Source organism: Nomascus leucogenys, chromosome 19 (genome assembly GCF_006542625.1).
Source record: "Nomascus leucogenys isolate Asia chromosome 19, Asia_NLE_v1, whole genome shotgun sequence".
NCBI lineage: Eukaryota > Metazoa > Chordata > Mammalia > Primates > Hylobatidae > Nomascus > Nomascus leucogenys.
Window position 1 is genome coordinate 54896105 of NC_044399.1, and position 17986 is coordinate 54914090.

Genomic DNA, 17986 nt, shown 5'->3' on the forward strand with positions numbered 1-17986 from the left:
GGAATTCTAATTATGTTCTTGCTAGCATGTACTGATTAAAGTCTAGGAAAAGCCTAGACCGAAGGTGATTTTAGAAATAATGAAAGGAACTGATGAAGAATTTAAATTATCATTTTTTATATAACTATGTAACATATGCAAATGATGAGTAAGTCTTTACATGTATTACTGTTTTACCTGTTACATAAAAACTAGTTCTGTTTTTTTTCTCTTTCTCCTTACTCTCCCTCCTTCCTTTCCTTTCTATTGTTTTGTTTTGTTTTAATAAAAATGAGAATATTATATGGTGTTTCTGTCTCTTGCCAAAAAGCATGTAGTTTTGTATTACTCGGTGGAATCTCACAGGATGAGGATATACATTAATATATTTATTTTACTGTATTTTGAAATCTCTTTAGTTTACGGAGAACTATGGAAGACAGGAATGTTTGAACGCATGTCTCTGCAGACAGATGAAGATGAACACAGTATTGAAATGCATTTGCCTTATACAGCTAAAGCCATGGAAAGGTATATTGATTGATACAAGAAATCCCCAGGAAAACATAGACATTAATTTCTTTGGTAATTTAAAACTAGTAAATCCTAATAATTATCAGGGTAAGGAGATTAAGATATGAGATAAAAAATTGAGACAAGAATGTCTCAAGGTGGATTGTTGGTTTTGAATAGTTTGCCTATGAAGGCTGAACATACGAATTGACATGATTGTTTTATTAGGTGGAAGTATTAAAAAACCCATGGGTATGTGAGTGTATGTGGGTATGTATATATCTTGCTTTGCTTGTATTTTATTCATTCGACATTTCTTTATCTCAGAATAATAATTACATTCTTTTATGGTACAATGCTATAATTAATCGTAAAATTTTAGGCTTGTATTTAATGTTGGAGGTCATTTATTTCAACCTTGTGCAAGGTACATGAATCTCTTTTATGGTATGCTTGACAGACTGTTATGTGGTACCTGCTAAAGGTCTTCCTGTGATGGGGTACTCACTGTACTGTGAGCCGAATGAGGACAGGGACAATATATATTTTGTTCTCTACTGTATACCCCACCGCCTAGCACAGTGTCCAGCACATAGTAGTTATTAATGTATTTTGATAAAATAAAAAAATTATTTCAAGGGTTTTCTTTTAGTGAAACATTTGGATTAGGAGGCCTTGTAGGTTTCTCTAATTTTTAAAACCATTTCCTATATATGGACTTAATATTTCATATTTAGTTTGGCAGTTCTAAGTATGGTAAGATGATTCCTTCTGGATTTGTTCATTATATTTTCTTAGTAAAGTACATGATGCTCTGTAGGCTCTTGGTAAATATTAATTAAATGTACTAATAAAGTCTAAGATAACATTGTATTTTTTATGTTGATGTAGCTTACTGTTGGCTAATGTACTTGTGATCAGCCAAAGCCCAAGGCCTTTTCATAATATTCAGACGGATTTTTTCTGTTCTCAGACTTTTGTGTGGTTATTTCTTTTTAACCCTAAATATGTATGTCTTCTCAATTATTGCTGTTTAGTTTTTCTTGTTTAGTTCATTATTGCAGTCTTTTTGGATTATTTCCACTCCAATTCTGTATTCAAAGTATTTACTTTTCTCAATCTTTTATCTGCTTCTGCTCACAATGATAACCATGAGGAATTATATAAATCTGAAGAATTTTCAAAAAATCAGTGTGATACTACATTATAAGCAATATAATTTTAGGGTTTTTAATACATCCTAATTCTTCAGAAATGTGAAACCATATATATTACTTCTTGAATTGTTGTTGTAATCAGAACTTTTCTCTTCTTCAACTGGAAAAGATAATTGAATATTTTTATTCACTGAGATGTTTGCATATTTTGTCATGAGAAAATATAATTTAGACTTAATAAATACTAATACTGTGGGTGCAGTGGCGCTTGTCTGTAATTCCAGCACTTTGGGAGGCTGAGGTGGGCAGGTGGCTTGAGCCCAGAAGTTCAAGACTAGCCTGGGCAATGTGGCAAAACTCCGTCTCTACTAAAAATAGAAAAATTAGTGATGTGTAGTGTCGGATGCTTGTTGTCCCAGCTACTTGGGAGGCTGAAGTGGGATGATTGCTTGAGCCTGGGTGGTTGAGACTGCAGTGAGCCGAGATTATGGCACTGCACTCCAGCCTAAGTGACAGAGTGAGACCCTGTCTCAAACAAACAAACAAACCCAAAAAACAGTAAGACCAATAAACTGACAACAATATCCTCAAGGAGGTTATAACAAAATAACATTTTTATTGTTATTTTAAAAGTAAAACATGTATATTGTGGAACATTTAGGAAAATAGAAACTTAAAGCCAGCAAACCAAATTCCTATTTATAATTCCCCCTTTTAAATAGTATCAAATAAACTACTGCCACATTACATTAGGATCCCTAATATTGACCCTTAGATAGTACTTAGTGTCTTTTCTTTGTAGCATTAGTTGGACTCATTACCTATGTCAGTTATTTATTACTAAGTAACAAAACTCTTACTTAAAATTACCTATATTAGTTATCTTTTACTAAGTAAAAGTAACTTAGTAAAACTTAGATTTAAACTGTGACTTAAAATCACAGCTGTTTATTACCTAAAATTTGGGGGCCAGGAATTGGGACAGAGAACGCCTTGCTCCGGTCCACAAGACACTGACTGAGGTGGCTCAAGTGGGGCTACAGTATCTCAGATAGCATCACTCCTGTGTCTTGGGCCTTAGTGCTGGCTGTCTGTTGAGACCCCTCATTTCTTCTCCAGCTGACCTGTTTGTTCTTCAAGTAGGACTTTTTTTTTTTTTTTTTTTTTTGCTACTCTCTAGAAGAATAGCTTAGACTTCTTCTTCTTCTTCCTCCCCCCACCCCCCCGGCTTCTGTTTTTGGATCAAGAGTGTAAAACCAGAAGTTTCTAGGTCTATTATGTCCTAGGCTGGAAACTACATAGCACATTTCCAGTTAATTGTGTTTTTTGAAGCAAATAAGATCACTGTGTCAGCCAAGATTTAAGGAAAAGAGCAATATATTGCTCTTCTTGATGGGAGGAGTAGCATGTGTGTACAGGAATAAGAGAAACTGTTGACAGCCGTCTTTGCTGATAGTCTACTACAGTTCTTCCTCTGGTGGACAATTCATGTCTCTTTAACATGTCATATACACCCAGCCCTCCCAGGACGTTCAGAAATCTTATTTGCTATGACCCTAGGCTCAAAATCTATTATCTTATGATCTCCATCAAGTTAGGATGTGAATGAGGCTCCTTGAGTGTGGTTCCTCTTTTTTTGGAGAGGGGGTGTAGGGGGAAAGAGTCTCAGCTCTGTTGCCCAGGCTGGAGTGCAGTGGCATGATCATGGCTCACTGTAGCCTCTGCCTCCTGGTCTCAAGCAGTCTTCCCACCTCAGCCTCCCAAAGCAATGGGATTACAGGCATGAACCACTGTGCTTGGCCTCTTTTTTTTTTTTTTTTTTTTTTTAAAGAGACAGGGTCTCATTCTGTCACCCAGGCTGGAGTGCAGTGGCACAATTATAACTCACTGTAGCCTTGAACTCCTAGGCTCAAGGGATCTTCCTACCTCAGCTTTCAGAGTAGTGGCACTACAGGTACGTACTACCATATCTGGCTAATTTTAAAAACTTTTTTTTTAAGAGACGGGGTCTTACTTTATTCCTCAGGCTGATCTTGATCTCCTGGTCTCAAGTGAGCTTCTTGCTTCAGCCTCCCAAGTAATGTCTTAGTTACCTATTGCAGCATAACAAATCACCTCAATGTATGCATTTTTTACTTTTTTAAAAAAAATTAAAAGCAAATTTTTTAATTTTTGTGGGTGCATGGTGTATATATGGGGTACATGAGAAGTTTTGATACAGTCATGCAGTGTAAAATAATCACATCATGGAGAATGGGATATTAATCACTTCAAACATTTATCGTTAGTGTTCCAGACAATCCAATTATATTCTTTTAGTTACTTAAAAATGTACAATCGAGTCATTGACTATAGTCACCCTGTTGTGCTACCAAATACTAGTTCTTACTCGTTTTGTATCCATTAACCATCCCCACCTACCCTCTAGCCCTCCACTATTCTTCCCAGCCTCTGGTAATCATCCTTCTACTCTCCACGTCTGTGAATTCAATTGTTTTGATTTTTAGGTCCCATAAATGTGTATTTTTTTCACTTACGATTCTACAGTTTGGAAATTTGGTAGGGTCAGTGGAGATAATTTGTCTCTGTTTCATCTGCTGCCAGTTGAGGCAGTTTGACTTAGGCTAAAGACTCCAAGAGGCCCTAGCTTCCTCTCTGGGGCCGTGGTGCTGGTTGTCTTCTTGAGGCACATCAGTTTTCATCTTGGTTCTCATCTCTCTCTGCCTGTTTGACACTCACCCTTCAGGACTTCTCTCTTCACGGTGAATCCTCTCTAGCAGGATAGCAATTGAGCAAAAGTAGAAATTTCCAACCCTCTTAATATTGAAGTTTAGAACTGGCACAGCATCACTTATGCCTCCCTCTTAATATTGAAGTCTAGAACTGGCACAGCATCACTTATGCTTCATTCTACTGGTCAAACCGCATCATAAGGCTAAATTCAAGGAGAGGGATCTACGGATGCTATTTGTGATGGGAGGAGTGACATTGAGCATTGAGAGGAAGAATTTTTGGTGATTGGATTTGTAGAAACTGTGGTTAAATAGTTGAGGGATTATTTGTATATAAGTCTGTGTCCCTTCCATGGTAGTTCCATAATGTTTTCTGCCTGGAGCAGCTAGTCTTTACCGTATCTGCTATACATAGCACAGTACCTGGTACACAAAAATATTTCAGTAATTGATTGTTGAATGAATTAATAACTGTCTTGCCATTTTCAATACTTTAATTATTTTTCCAAAAAGTGGATCAAATGTTCTTTTTTTTTAAAAAAAGTTACATCTTTTTAATTTTCAAAAAATAAAAAAAAAAAACTCTTAATCATCTTTGGCTACAAATACTCTTTTTTTAAACTGCTTTTCTTGTCATAAACGTATTTCCCTGTCATTTTTTTACTCCAGTTTATAGGCTATACATGAGACTTTCTAGTAAAGATCCTTGTAATGCTTTAATTGGTTCTTGACCATTTAGCTTTTAGGCTTCCCCCCATTTTTCAGTATTATAAACCACATTTTGTATTTTTTAAAAAATAGATGTCTAAGATATTATTTAAATTTCTGCTTTTTTTTTTTTTTTGAGACGGAGTCTCGCTCTGTCACCAGGCTGGAATGCAGTGGCGTGATCATGGCTCACTATATCCTCCGCCTCCTGGGTTCAAGTGATTCTCCTGCCTCAGCCTCCCGAGTAGTTGGGATTACAGGCACCTGTCACCATGCCCAGCTAATTTTTGTATTTTTAGTAGACCATGTTGGCCAGGATGGTCTCCATCTCTTGACCTCATGATCTGCCCGCCTTGGCCTCCCAAAGTGCTGGGATTAGAGGCATGAGCCACCATACCTGGCCGCATGTTTTTAATAGATTTAAAAATTGTATTCATTAGAGCTTTTTAAAAAAATAGTAGTCTAAAGGAGAAAACATAAAATGACTTACAATCTCATTGCTCAGTTAACTCTACTGACATAAAAAAATATACGTGCATGGTTAGAAAATGTAAATAGAATCAAGAAGTACAAAATGAATGGTGGAAGATTCTGGTTCTACTCAGCCAGTGTTTACTGCCAGTAAAGGTTTTTATGCATACACTAACATATATTTTTGCATATGTAAGTTTGTGTATATATGTAAAATTTATACATACACGTTTATGTTTGAGTTAAAATATATAAATAAGAGATTAAATCTTATGCACTTTGTTCTGTTTTTTGCATATATTAAAAAATTGTTTTTCTTATGATTACTTTCTGTTGTATGTCACCATATACTATCTTTAATATTGAAATGCATAATAAATTTTACTATTATAATTGCTTTTTTTTTTTTTTTTTTTTTTGAGATGGAGTTTCATTCTTGTCCCCCAGGCTGGAGTGCAATGGCATGATCTCAGCTCACTGCAACCTCCGCCTCCTGGGTTCAGGTGATTTTCCTGCCTCAGCCTCCTGAGTGGCTGGGATTACAGGCACGTGCCACCGTGCCCAGCTAATTTTTGTAATTCTTTTTTTTCTTGAGGCGGAGTCTTGCTCTGTTGCCCAGGCTAGAGTGCAATGGCATGGCACAACCTTGGCCTGCTGCAACCCCTACCTCCCAGGTTCAAGCGATTCTCCTGCCTCAGCCTCCTAAGTAGCTGGGATTACAGGTGCCCACCACCACGCCAGCTAATTTTTTTGTATTTTTAGTAGAGACAGGGTTTCACCCTGTTGGCCAGGCTGGTCTTGAACTCCTGACCTCAAGTGATCCACCTGCCCTCGGCCTCCCAAAGTGCTAGGATTATAGGTGTGACCCACTGCTCCCAGCCTATAATTGCTTTTTATAATTGCTCTTGAGGGAGGTTCAATTAAGATTCAGTTAGGATATATAGAAATCATGTAGAAAAAATTAGTATCTTCCAAAATTAACAGCATTAGGCTGGGCGTGGTTGCTCATGAGGCCTGTAATCCCAGCACTTTGGGAGGCTAAGGCAGGAGGATTTCTTGAACCCAGGAGTTCGAGACCAGCCTGGGCAACAAAGTGAGTCCCCTTTTTCCAAAAAGTAAAAAAAAATAACTGGATGAGGTGGCACACACCTGTGGTCCCAGCTACTTGGGAGGCTGAGGTGGGAGGATTACTTCAGCCTGGAAAGTCTAGTTATGTTCATCTGTTATGTTTATCCATATTGATGATATTTTTGAGTTCCCTAAGTGAGAATGCTACATTAGATGCTTTTATATGGCATTAAATACTACTCCTACCTAAGCAGTTTTTCCTATTCTTAACATCTTGAATTAGTATGGTACATTTGTTACAACTGATGAACCAATATCGATACATTATTATATTAACTAAAGTCCATAGTTTAATTAGGATTCACTCTTTGTGTTGGATAGTCTTACGGTTTTTACCAAATGCCTATTATGTCTCTGTTGTTATAATACCATACAGAATGGTTTCAGTGCCCTAAAAATCAGTGCTTCACCTATTCATTGCCTTCTTCTCCCCTCTCCCTGAGTGCCTAGTAACCACTGATCAGTTTACTGTCTCAATAGATTTGCCTTTTCTTGAATGTCCTATAGTTGGGAATCATGCAGTATATAGCCTTTCAAATTGGCTTTCATTTAACAATATACCTTCAAGATTCCTCCATGTCTTTTTAGAGCTTGGTAACTTCTCTTTATCACTGAATAGTATTTCATTTTATGTTTCATTTTGTGGATGTACCATAGTTTGCTTATCCATTCCACCTCCTGAAGGATTGTTGCTGTATTTAATTAATATCTACCTTACTTATTATCCTTTTCTAATCATTGCCATTCTTCTCCTCCCTTTTTTTTGTCTTCCACTTTTTTCCTGCCTTCTCTGGTTTTAATTGTGCATTTTATATGACTATTTTTTCCTCTCAACATACCATTTATAAATATATATGTTTATATTGTTTTTATTACTGTCTTTTAGTTTTTGCCATGGAGTTTGCAGCATACATTTACAACTAATTTACAACTTACTTTATTTTTTATTTTTTTGAGACAGGCTCTTACTCTTATTTAGGCTGGAGTGCAGGGGTGCACAATCTTGGCTTGCTGCCACTTCCACCTCCTGGGCTGAAGGGATCCTCCCACTTCAGCCTCTCGAGTAGCTGGGACTACAGACGTGCACCATCATGCCTGGCTAATTTTTAAATTTTTTGTAGAGACAGAGTCTCACTACCCTGCCCAGGCTGGTCTTCAACTCATGGGCTCAAGTGATCCTCCTGTCTTGTCCTCCCAAAGTACAGGATTACAGGCAGGAGCCATTGCACCCGGCTAACAACTTTCAAATAACACTATACTGCTTCATGGGTAGTAGAAGCATCATCTGAGGGTCTTCCTAATTTCTCCCTCCTGTCCCTTATGACATTACTGTTGTTTGTTTCGCTTATCCATAAGCTATAATCACCAAATACATTGCTGCTTTTATTAATTTGAACAAATTATTTGTTAGATCAATTAAGAATAAGAAAAAAATGAAATAAAATATTTTATTTTACCCTCATTTGTTCTTTCTCTAATGTACTTGCTTGCTTACTTTATGTAGATACAGTTTTCTGACCTATATCCTTATTCTTCTCTGCAGGACTTCTTTTAACATTTCTTGCAAGGCAGATCTAATGTCTAAATTGACAAACTCCCTCAGTTTTTGTTAGACTAACAAAAGCTTTATTTCTTCTTTAATTTTGAAAGAAATTTTTCCTGGATATAGAATTCTAAATTAGTGGGTTTTTTTCTTTTGCTATCAGCACTTTATTTTATCACTTCTTGCATGGTTTCTGAAGAGAAATCTTACATAATTCTTATCATTTTTATGTTTCTTATCATTTTTATCCATGTTTCTCTATCAGTAAAGTGTTTTTGTCCTCTGGTTTCTTTCAAGATCTTTTGTTTGTCTTTGTTTTTTTTGCAGTTTTAATATAATATACCTAAGTGTCAATTTCTTGGTATTTATCCTTCTTGGAGTTCTCTGAGCTTCCTGGATTTGTGGTTTGGTGTCTGTCATTAATTTTGGAAACTTCTCAGTAATTACTGTATTTCTTTCTCTCCTTCTGCTATTCCCATTTTATATGTGTTATACCTTTTATAAATTTTAGGATTTAAAAAAATTTCTTTGAAGAATGTCATTGGTATTTTGATAGGGGTTTCATTAAATATTTAAATTGTGTTGGGTAGTATGGACATTTAAACAATATTAATTCTTCCAATCCATGAACATGGGATATCTGTCCAGTTTTTTATGTCCTCTTCAATTCCTTTCATCAGTGTTTCAAAATTTTCCTGGTATAGCTCTTACACTTCTTTGGTTAAATTTATTCCTAGGTATTTTGTTTTGTTTTTGGTAGTTATTATAAATGGGATTGCTTTCTTGATTTCTTTTTCAGTTTGATTGCTGTTTGTATATAGAAATGCTACTGATTTTTCTATGTTGCTTTTGTATCCTGCAGCTTTACTGATTTTGTTTATCAGATCTTAGGGTTTTTGGTGGAGACTTCAGTTTTTTCTAAATGTAAGACCATGTCATCTGCAAACAAGGATAATTTGACTTTTTCCTTTACATTTGGATGCCCTTTATTTCTTCTCTTGACTAATTGCTCTGGCTAGGTCTTCCAGTACTATGTTGAATAGAAGTGGTGAAAGTGGGCATCCTTATCTTGTTCCAGATCTTAGTGGAAAGGCTTTCAGTTTTTCCCTTTTCATTGTGATATGAGCTGTGGATTTGTCATATGTGGTCTTTATCATGTTGAAGTATGTTCCTTCTACATCCAATTTGTTAAGAGACTTGTTAGATGAGGTCCGAGTCCTGCATTTCTTTCAGTTACTTTCCCCTGTTATTACACAGGTGCCCTGTTGATGTAGTGGTAAGATGAGGAGAGGAGACACATTCTATAATTCTTTGATCAGTTGTAATTCTTTTGGTGAGCCTGTGCCACTGGTCTGTGACTTAACAAGTTCTTCTCAGATTTTCCCCCACTTTAGGTCAGACAAGAAGGCTGGAGGGGGCTGGATTTGGGTACTACTTTTACTCCAAGTCTGTTAAACTCTTTTTTTTTTTTTTTTTTTTTTTTTTGAGACAGAGTCTCGCTCTGTCGCCCAGGCTGGAGTGCAGTGGCGCAATCTCGGCTCACTGCAAGCTCCGCCTCCCGGGTTCACGCCATTCTCCTGCCTCAGCCTCTCCGAGTAGCTGGGACTACAGGCGCCTGCCACCACGCCCGGCTATTTTTTTTTTTTTTTTTTTTTTTTGTAGTTTTACTAGAGACGGGGTTTCACCGTGGTCTCGATCTCCTGACCTCATGATCCGCCCGCCTCGGCCTCCCAAAGTGCTGGGATTACAAGCGTGAGCCACCACGCCTGGCCAAGTCTGTTAAACTCTTGTAAGGCCCAATTTTGTTAGGCTCTGGTAAAATAGTTTCTCTTGCAGTTAGGCATTTTTGTAAAGAGAACAGAATACTCAGTGAAGCAGGTATTTGTTGGGGCCCTTGGAAGTGAAACTTTCACAAAGCCTTCTACAGCTTGATCCCTTGGCTCTCAGGAGTTTGTATCTCTCAGGGTAGTCCACATTTAGTCTCCAGCAATTAGTTCATTACCCTTTAAGTATTCCTGCTAGCTCCAAGGGTGGTTTAAGATTCTCTGATTCTGTCCATACTTCCAGTTTTTGGGGCATTGGTTTGCTCTGTCACCTCAATTCTCAGATAGATCTGATAAGAGTTATTGGTTTTTAATTCACCTTTTTTTTTCCTGTTAGTATAAGAGTAATACCTTCTAAAATCTTTACATGTTAGATTAGAAACTGGAAATCTCTTTCATTGTTTTTTTTACTCTCACCATATGGGAGGAAGTCCGAAGTTTCCTGAAATCTTAACTAGCACCTGTTTATATCACTACCTGTTTTCATTCTTAAGGAAGATTCAGTGCCTTCTGTAGACAGTCACTTTAAGCACTGTGTGGGTAGGACTGGAGTTAGGAAGAGAGGGTCAAGGGTCAAGAATGTTTAGGAAAAAAAGGTAGACATTTACAAATCTGAGCTTCTTTCATTTTTTTAAAGAAAACTCCTCTAAATGAACTATTGAATGACCCAAGTACCATGTAAAGGAATTATACCAGTTTATAGCTCTAATTTCACCATTTAAAATTTGCTATTTTGTGGTGGTTGTAAAAAGAATTCTTTTTGCCATTTGACTTTACCTCCTTCTGAAGAATACACAGAATAAGAGACTCTTTTCTGATGTCTCTCTTAACCACAGATTAAGAATAATGCATTTTATATATGGGAGTAAATAAATAGGTTAATGAAACTCATTTTGGCTCCCAAATGGTAATTTTTCACCTTTTCTGTTTTGCTAGTTGTACTGGTTGTGTGTATGTATGTGTGTTTTCTTTTTTTTTTTTTTTTAAAGACACGGTCTTGCTCATGCTGGAGTGCAGTGGTGTGATCTCGGCTCACCACAACCTCCACCTCCTGTGCTCAAGTGATCTTCCTACCTCAGCATCCCAGAGAGCTGGGAACACAGGTGCACAACACCACACCTGGCTAATTTTTGTATTTTTTGTAGAGGGGGTTTCGCCATGTTGCCCAGGCTGGTCTTGAACTCCTGGGCTCAAGCGATCTGCCTGCCTCAGCTTCCTGAAGTGCTGGGATTACAGGTGTGAGCCACTGTGCCCGGACTTACTAGTTATGTTTTATAAAAATTGGGTTGTTTTTAAGATGACATTTACTGTCAACATTTTAAGATTTTTAAAATTTTGGTTAAACTGAATTTTTCAAATATAATAGATGTACCTAATTGTACTAATCTTTGTTTAAGGATGGAGAATACAAAAAAAAGGAAACACCTTATTTGTTTTCTCATCTTGTAGCCTGGTAGAAGAGATAAGAAATGAATATAAATGATTATAATTCAAAATGTACTAAGTATAATTAAAGAGTTACAGGAGCAGAGAGTAGGGATTTGGGAGGAAAGAGGTAATAGTTGAGTTAGGGAAGCACAGAAAAGGCTTCATTAAGGGGGTGGCATTTGAATGGATTTTGAAGGTGCCTACAATTTTCATGGGATTAGGCATAAGGTTTTAATGAGAAAGGGAGTTATGTACATACAAAGTATTTAGTAGTAGGAAAGCCCAGGGCTTATTTTTAATAGCGGGAAACTATTTGGCTTAACTTGCAGGAGTTGTAAAAGGCTTGGCTGGTAACTGAGATCTGTTTGTAGATGTTTTTTGTCTGGGTTGCATAGTTAGAAAAAAATTTTTTTATACAGATATTTATAGCTAGATATTGGTCCTACCATTCCCTATTATCTTACACCTTGTCTACCTTTTCACACATATGTAACACCAACCTGGGGCTGGAGGCATTTGAGTAGCTGACTTATAGAGATATAGTGTAAGAGGGGCAGAATTAGAGAATTGGAAAATAGATTGGAACCAGATTATGGAGGGAATTGAATGCTGTTGTAAAATACTTGTATTTTATTCTATGACTGGTACAGAGCTAGTAAAAGTTCTTAGCAAAGGAAGGAGTGATGATTGGGACTGAAGAAGAGTAGCACTCCTAGGCCGGGTGCGGTGGCTCACACCTGTAATCCCAGCACTTTGGAAGGCCAAGGCGGGCGGATCACGAGGTCAGGAGTTCAAGACCATCCTGACCAACATGGTGAAACCCCATTTCTACTAAAGATACAAAAAATTAGCCAGGCTTGGTGGCGTGTGCCTGTAATCCAAGCTACTTGGGAGGTTGAGAAAGGAGAATCGCTTGAAGTTGGGAGGCGGAGGTTGCAGTGAGCCAAGATTGCGCCATTGCACTCCACCCTGGGTGACAGGGCGAGACTCTATCTGAAAAAAAAAAAAAAAAAAGAATAGCACTCCTTGGCCGGGTGTGGTGGCTCATGAAAGAATAGCACTCCTTGGCCGGGTGCGGTGGCTCACGCCGGTAATCCTAGCACTTTGGGAGGCTGAGGCGGGTGGATCACGAGGTCAGGAGTTCGAGACAAGTCTGGCCAACATAGTAAAAACCCATCTGTACTAAAGATACAAAAAAATTAGCTGAGTGTGGGTGTTTGCCTGTATCCCAGCTGCTCGGGAGGCTGAGGCAGGAGAATTGTGTGAACCCAGGAGGCAGAGGTTGCAGTGCCCGAGATCGCGCCATTGCACTCCAGCCCAGGCGACAGTGTGAGTGAGACTCCGTCTCAAAAAAAAAAAAAAAAAAAAAAAAGAAAAAAAGAATAGCTCTCCTTGATGGTGTGATGGCAATATGAAGGATGGATTGGAGTTGGAAGAAATAAATAGAAATAGTGTAGTAAAAAAATCATGGGGGCTTTGAACCAAGGCAGTGACAGGTGGGGTAACAAACTGAACAGATGTGGGAGATATTTAAGGGTTAGAATCATGAGGATTCTACACAGGATTCTATGCAGATAGAAATGTTCCTATGTGAGACAGTTAAGATGAATTGAAGAGAATATGAAGTTCAAGGCCTCATAATATTGCCATTATCAGAAATGGTAAAGCCAGAAATGAGTGTAAGTTTAAGAGAATGTAGGGTATGGAAATGTTGACTTGTTTTTAAAAACATACAGGAATTTCTCTATGATTCTGACAGCAAACTTGGCCAGTTTATAAGATTGTGTTGCTTCGTAGTAGCTTCAAATGGTTGGGTTTTAAAAATAGAGTTTAGAATGGCTCTCTAGTACCTGAAGTATGCCCTTTCTTAGAAAAACTTTCTTATCATCATGCCTATTTAAATGGAAATTTGGAAAGATTTAAAAATTAATTTTGGAAATCTCATTGCATTCATTTAACTGATCAAACAGTAAAGATTTATAATGACTTAAATGTTAATTTAAGTCATTGACAGCTAGCTTACCCTTCTTCTTCCCCTATCCTCTACCTCTTTCCCCAGTTCTTTGCCTCCATCACAGCCTCCACCTCCCAGGCTCAAGTGATCCTCCCACCTCAGCCTTCCAAATAGCTGGGACTACAGGTGTACACCCCCACCCCTGGCCAATTTTTGTATTTTTTGTGGAGATGGGGTTTCGCCATGTTGCCCAGGCTTTTCTTGAACTCCTGGGCTCAAGGACTCTGCCCACCTTGGCCTCCCAAAGTGCTGGGATTACAGGCATGAGCCACTGCGCCCCGCCTGTTTTCTGGATCTCTGTAGTTTATTTTTTCTTACATGAATCGCAGTATTCTGCTTAAATTCTATATGCATGTCTCTTTGGTCTGAAAGTGAATTTGATCAAGAGAAAAAGATGAGAGTTCTTCCTTATAGGACTCTCTAAAACTGCAGTTACGATTCTTTTCTATCACTTTGCCTTTAACACCTGTTTGAAACTTTCACGACCACCCTCACGTTTGGCGATTCCCTAGAGCAGGGGTCCCCATCTGGTCCGTGGCCTGTTAGGAACTGGACCGTGCAACAGGACGTGAACGGTGGGCCAGCGAGCATTACCACCTGAGTTCCGCCTCCTGTGAGATCAGTGGCAGCATTAGGTTGTCATAGGAGTTTGAACCCTATTGTGAACTGCTCATGTGAGGGATCTAGGTTGTGTGCTCTAGAATCCAGTTACAGGTGTCTACTGTTCTCCCTTCTGTAGAGGTGGGCTGCATAGAAAGTACATAGTATTTCTGCCCAAGGAAGGCTGCTTTAACATTCAAAATCCAGGATTTTTATTGGGGACTGATCATGTAGGCATTCTGCCTGTGTAGCTAGCCACAGCTACCAAAATTCCAGGCTCTCAGAAGGAAAGTGTTTACTGTATGTAATCACATTGTTTACAGACAATCTCAGCAAGCTGGTATAGCAGAATTCAGTGTCCCAAGTGGGTAAAACAGCCTTATCAACATAAGTAATATTCTAAAAACCAAGTTCACAGATGCTAACCAAGGACCAGTCTTACAAACAGGTCCTTCTAAAGATTGTAGCATCAGGCCTGCTATGTTAACTCTCATGTAAAGCTCTTGTGCCTTTTTCCCAGTTACAGGCTACCATATTGCCATTCTGGATTTTTGACTCTCTGAAATGCCATCTTAACCTTTATTATAGCTTAGGTTTCACTGGATCTTAAGATTTTTACTTTCCTTTCTGATTGTGGCCTCAATGAAGGTCTTCAAATGTTAGAAATAGAGAAAAGTAGATGTGCTTTTATATAGGTAGTCTTTAAGGAATGGAATGGCTTCTCTCTGGACGAAGAATAAAAAGAAGCCAGAGATTCTCTTCCTCTGCCCAGTTTAATGACAGTCACAAGAGCAGTGGCATTTTTCAAATGTTTTCTTATTCTGTGACTTTTATATTTACAGTTATTTGTATATTTTTGCATATGTCTTACAGTTAAATTTTTTTATTTTTGGTTTTAGAGCATTTACTGAGGTTTTTAGAGCAAATGTAACTTTTCTTTATGTTTCTCAGTTTCCTCTTTTTCTGTATGTTGATTCCCTTTGAGTGTTACCTTATCTCCTATCAGCAAGAGCATTTTTAAGACGTATAGAACATGGATGAGCTCCAGAATAATAGGAAATCATTCTTTGTTGGTGCTAATGGAATAGTTTCAGTTTCTATGACCACGAAAAGCATAAAGAGGAGGTAGCAAAAGACATTTGAGAAGATTAGAATATATTTTATCAGAGTAATGATTTTTTATATTTGCCCACATAACTTTTTGTCCCCCCCACCCCCCTTTTTTTTCTGTGAGTATTTTCAAACTGAAAGGGGAAAGGAGAATAAATCACAGTGGTATTACTATGACAACAACCTTGGCACCTTAGGGATAAGGATCCTGTCCTTCTGACTGGCTAACTATAGTTGTTGTTACAGTTGGTTTAATTCTCCTCACATCTTAAGATACTGGGACTGCTTCTAGACTCATTAGGAAACTGGAAGAATTTGTATAGGAAGGAAAATTTGCATATTCATCAATGTTATACAGAGGAGAAATGTTCAAATTAATGGCAGGGGAAGATTAAGCAAATAAGTATTTGTATATTTCATAAATATGTAAATATTTGTATATTTCATAAATTTTTTAATATTTAAACAAATTTAAAATTTTAAGATTTTAATTATTTATATACCACAAATTAATAAACAACTTTCAATTAAATTATAATGTTTTCTTATCACATGTATTATTTTTATTAGAAATCATCTTTTTATGTTAGAATTAGAATTTAGAATTTTCATAGTCTGTTTTAGTAAGAGCATTGGTAATACAGTGTTTCTGTTTTTGTTTTAAAGTGAGGGGCTCCAGGAGTTTGAGGCTGCAGTGAGCTGTGATGGCACCAATGCACTCCAGGCTGGGTGACAGAGCAAGATCCTGTGTCAAAACAAAAACAAAACAAAACAAACAAACAAAAAAGTTGGGGGGGGTTCTTGGATTTCAGCTCTTTTATCTTGGATTGATAAATTTCCTGCAGCATGGTTTAAGCTATAAGACAAAAAAAGAAGGGCTAAAAGGTTCCTCTGTGTTACTAAAGAATTAGCAAGAACCTGGTGAGGTATTATTAACTCTGTTTTTTCTGTTTTTTTCAGATGGCAAAATTGAGGCTTAGGATAGTAATCTGCTGTAGATAGCAGCTTGTGAGTGGTAGGGATGGATTTTCTTTTTCTGCAACAGCTTTATTGAGGTATGATTTACACACTAAAATTCACTCATGTAAGAGTTCAATGATTTAACTTTTTTTTTTGAGGCAGGGTCTTGCTCTGTTGCCTAGGCTGGAGTGCAGTGGCATGATCTCGGCTCAGCGCAACCTCCACCTCCCAGGTTCAAGTGATTCTCGTGCCTCAGCCTCCTGAGTAGCTGGGATTACAGGTACACATCACTATTTTTAGTAGAGATGGGGTTTCACCATGTGGGCCAGGCTGGTCTCTAACGCCTGGCCTTAAGTGATCCACCCTCCTCTGCCTCCCAAAGTGCTGGGATTACAGGTGTGAACCACCACACCTGGTCTAAAAAATTTTTTTTTAAGATTAGGGGTCTTGCTGTGTTGTCCAGGCTGGACTTGAACTCCTGAACTCCTGGGCTCAAAGTATTCTCCCACCTCAGCTTCCCGAGTAGCTGGGACTTACAAGCATGTGCTACAGCACTAGGCCTCAACTCAATTTTTTTTTAGTAAATTTACAGAATTGTGTAAATATTCTCACAATCTAGTTTTAGAACTTTTTTTTTTTAGATGAAGTCTTGCTCTGTCACCCAGGCTGGAGTGCAGTGGCGCAATCTTGGCTCACTGCAATCTCTCCCCCCCGGTTCAAGCAATTCCTCTGCCTCAGCCTCCCGAGTAGCTGGGATTACAGGTGCACGCCACCATGCCCAGCTAAATTTTTTGTATTTTTAGTAGAGACAGGGTTTCACCATGTTGGCCAGACTGGTCCCAAAGTCCTGACCTCAGGCAATCTGCCCACCTCAGCCTCCCAAAAGTGTTGCGATTACAGGTGTGAGCCACACCCGGCCAGAACATGTTTTCATCACCCTAAAAAGAAACCTGGTGTTCATTTGAGGTCAATCCTTGTTCCTACTCTCAGTCTCAGACAGCCACTGATGTGCTTTCTGTTTCAAGATTTGCATTTTCTGGAAATTTCATATAAATGGAATTGTACAAAATGTCTATTTTTCACTTAGCATACTGTTTTTGAGATTCATCCCTCTTGTCGCATGTCTTGGTAGTTAATTCTTTCTTTCTTTTTTTTTTTTTTTTTTTTTTGAGACGGAGTCTCACTCTGTCTCTCAGGCTGGAGTGCAGTGGCGTGATCTTGGCTCACTGCAACCTCCACCTCCCGGGTTCAAGCGATTCTCCTGCCTCAGCCTCCCAAATAGCTGGGATGACGAACGTGTGCCACCACACCCAGCTAATTTTTGTGTTTTTGGTAGAGACAGGGTTTCGCCATATTGGTGAGGTTGATCTCAAACTCCTTAGCTCAAAGTGATCTGCCCACCTTGGCTTCCCAGTGTTAGGGTTACAGGCATGAGCAACCACGCCCAGCTGATTCTTCTTTATTGCCAAATAATTATTCCATTATATGAATATACCACATTTTATCCATTTACCAGTTGATAAACTATTGAACCATTTCCAGTTTTTGGCTATTATGAATAATGGTATAAAAATTCTTGTGCACATTTTTATGTCAAAGGAAACTGTGGGTCATATCATAAGCCTATGTTTTAATTCTTTCAGAAACTACCAAAGTGTTTTCCAAAGTGACTGTACCCATTTTATATTTTAGGAATAGTGCATGAGGCTTGCAGTTTCTTTACATCCTGGCCAATATCTGTTATTGTCAGTATTTTTGATTATAGCCATTCTGATAGACATTTAGTGTAATCTCATTGTGCTGTTAATTTGCATCTCCTT

The 17986-nt window shown here is 38.1% G+C and overlaps 1 protein-coding gene across 4 annotated transcripts in view; it reads left to right on the forward strand.

Moving 5' to 3' along the window:
• MEMO1 (mediator of cell motility 1) overlaps window positions 1-17986 on the forward strand; it is a 159171-nt gene that overhangs the window by 105325 nt on the left and 35860 nt on the right. For all 4 annotated transcript variants that reach the window (XR_004026925.1, XM_030799356.1, XM_030799355.1 and 1 more), the window contains one exon: window positions 399-510. Coding sequence is in view for 3 of the 4 variants with exons in the window: in XM_030799356.1 (XP_030655216.1) it covers window positions 399-510 (112 nt within the window). In the remaining variant the exon portion in view is untranslated. The remainder of the gene's footprint in view (window positions 1-398; window positions 511-17986) is intronic.